This window comes from Anopheles nili, chromosome 2 (assembly GCF_943737925.1).
Source record: "Anopheles nili chromosome 2, idAnoNiliSN_F5_01, whole genome shotgun sequence".
Taxonomy (NCBI): Eukaryota; Metazoa; Arthropoda; class Insecta; order Diptera; family Culicidae; genus Anopheles; species Anopheles nili.
In genome coordinates, this window is record NC_071291.1 from 55,245,829 (window position 1) to 55,248,411 (window position 2,583).

Consider the following 2,583-nt stretch of genomic DNA (forward strand, 5'->3'; position numbering starts at 1 on the left):
ATGGCGTTGGCTCGGTTGGTGGAAAGAATCGAACGAACGCTTTATGTGCACTATGAGGACAGCTTCGTTTACTTTTTCGAACCAAACTTCGAAGCGCTCCCGCCAGAGGTGCGTATGATGACGTTTCCGTTGCATGCCATCGTGTTTAGTTTAGCGCGTTTAATTCTGCAAGTTCGTATCTCCCACGTTACAGCTACTGATTCACTTGTTTAAGTACCTCAACCCAAGCGATCGAAGTGCGGCATCGCTGGTGTGTCGGTCCTGGTACGATGCGTACCGTTACTTAGAGTTTATGCGGGCAATCACGCTACACATCCACGACGTCGAGTTTGTGGACAACGGACATCCGCTCAAGGGCCTGCTAACGTCTTATCGCTACTTCACGGACGTCCGTATCACCAAGGTTGTGTTTGGTGTCAAGAGCGAATTCTGGTCCGAATTCGGTGAGGCAATCGAACAGCTCACACTCGAAAAATGCACCATCTGGAAGCACAAGCTAGCGTCCATTCTGAAGCATCTACCGAATCTACGCCGACTGAACCTGTTTAACTGCCCCGACCTGTTTAAGACGTGGAAACAAATCGAGAACGTCACGGTGTCGTGGAATCCGGTCATGCCGAAGCTGCGGCATCTGAGCCTGGCGCGAAACAACCGTTTCCAGGAGCATCACTTTGATTACTTGGTGCAGCTCGCTCCTAACCTCGATTCGATCGATGTGTCGGATTGTTTCAGCAGTATCGAAGCTCGACAGCGTGTGCTCATGATCAATCACATCCTCGAGTACGTCCGGATGAATCATGCTCGGTTGCGGCATCTCTTCCTCGGTGGAACACCGATCGATAACGTGTTCCTGCGAGGACTCGCCGACATCCGTGGGCTGTCTCTCGACAGCCTGGCACTAATGGTTTGCGAAAAGATCCCCACCAACGAGCCGGGTATAATGGACCTGCTGAGGACGCAGATCCGGCTCACCCACCTGGACCTTTCGAAATCACTCGCGCTGAACGATTCCGCGTTGATTCAAATCTCGCGCGCAATGCCACAGCTCGAGACGCTCATCCTTAACCGCTGCTGGATGATCACGGACTACGGCATCACGGCGATCAAGGATCTGGTTCGGTTGCGTCACATCGATCTCACGAACTGCGAGCGCATTACCGACGTTGGACTCGTAGGTGGGTTGTTCACGCATAATCGCCGGAACGTGCGCCGGTTGTACCTCGGGTTGCTGACCAACATGAGTGATGCCGCGCTGACGAAGGTGTCGTTCGAATTTTGTGACCTGGTCGTGCTTGATTTGGGCGGGTGTTCGAACAGCATCAACGACCTGTCGGTGCAGTACATCTTCTACCACATGACGAAGCTACAGGAGCTAAATTTAGATTGCTGCGCGAAGGTGAGTCGATGAGTGAATGCTTTTTTTATAAGCCAAATACGAACCTTGGGAGGGAGTGAATGATTAATTAAAAAGTGTGAGTTTTTGGAGTGCAGAAACCATTTTTAGATTTTCCTAAAAGCATTATTTATCTAATTTGGTCGTTTTAAATCTATATTCCAACACATTGAGGCGGCAGCCATGCATTGACGACCACTTGATTATCTCTTCTTTTTTTATTAAAAATAAATTTAAAACATATCTAGTTGCGCTTTCATAAAATAGCTCCCAAAAGGGAAACGGATAAGTTTACTAAAATCAATGGTTGTTTACGCGATTGAAGAGTCACCGCCTACTTGCGCTGTTTGTGGGATTAACGCCTACTAGACAGCTTTTTCTGTAGGCAAACCAGTTGTAAGCGCTATGAGGGAATGAGAGATGTTGAAATTTTCAATAAATATGTTTAGGTGTACATTTCAATCAGTCTAAGAGAGGTAAATGAAGTACAATTTTTCGCTTGCTTACGCACAATATTGTGATGAATCTGTTCTTAAACCATCTTAGATAAATGGTAAATGCTAATACTACAACACGGATCATTTTTGTTTTATTTTTAAGTAACCTGTTCCATGATGAACAAAACGCTACATAATATTTGCGCTAATCCGCTTATTCCACTCCATCCGCAGGTGTCCGACGCCGGGTTGACGGGCGTCAACCTGGAAGAGAAAGCATTCGCGATCTGGGACATCGAGCTGTCGTTCTCGATCGCTGACCTGGCCGGGTTACGATCGCTCAAGCTCTCCGGGTGCTACAAAATCACGGACTACTCGTTCGAGCGGTGCTTTCACTTTAAGGAGCTGAAGGAGATCAGTCTCGCGCGGTTGCTGCAGTTGACGGATCGTGGCATCGAACGGCTCGTCCTTGGCTGCCCAGCGCTAGAGATCGTCGACTTTAGCGAGTGCCGTACGATCACGGACCGTTGCATCGAAATCGTGACTAAATGTGAGCCTCGATTGACAACGCTGAAGCTGCAGAATTGTGCGCTTATAACGGATCGAGCGATTCGGCACATTGTTCAACACTGCCACGTACTGCGAGTGCTCAACATTCGCGGATGCATCAAAATTTCGTCGTACGCCGAAAAGAAACTGTCAGCCGTGCGATCACTCCGGGACCTACACGGCAGCACACCGGAAGTGCTCTAG

At 48.7% G+C, this 2,583-nt stretch overlaps 1 protein-coding gene across 1 annotated transcript; it reads left to right on the forward strand.

Moving 5' to 3' along the window:
* Positions 1-2,583, forward strand: LOC128731099 (F-box/LRR-repeat protein 7-like). The gene is made up of 3 exons (XM_053824196.1): positions 1-108; positions 194-1,396; positions 2,065-2,583. Exons 1-3 carry the CDS (start codon positions 1-3, stop codon positions 2,581-2,583), a joined length of 1,830 nt encoding a protein of 609 aa, XP_053680171.1.

What these genes read in the sequence shown, in the direction of transcription:
- LOC128731099 (XM_053824196.1), top strand. Translation starts at nt 1, where the DNA reads ATGGCGTTGGCTCGGTTGGTGGAAAGAATCGAACGAACGCTTTATGTG. An exon ending in TCGAAGCGCTCCCGCCAGAG is followed by an intron (nt 109 to 193) that starts GTGCGTATGATG and finishes CCCACGTTACAG; the next exon opens with CTACTGATTCACTTGTTTAA. An exon ending in ATTTAGATTGCTGCGCGAAG is followed by an intron (nt 1,397 to 2,064) that starts GTGAGTCGATGA and finishes CTCCATCCGCAG; the next exon opens with GTGTCCGACGCCGGGTTGAC.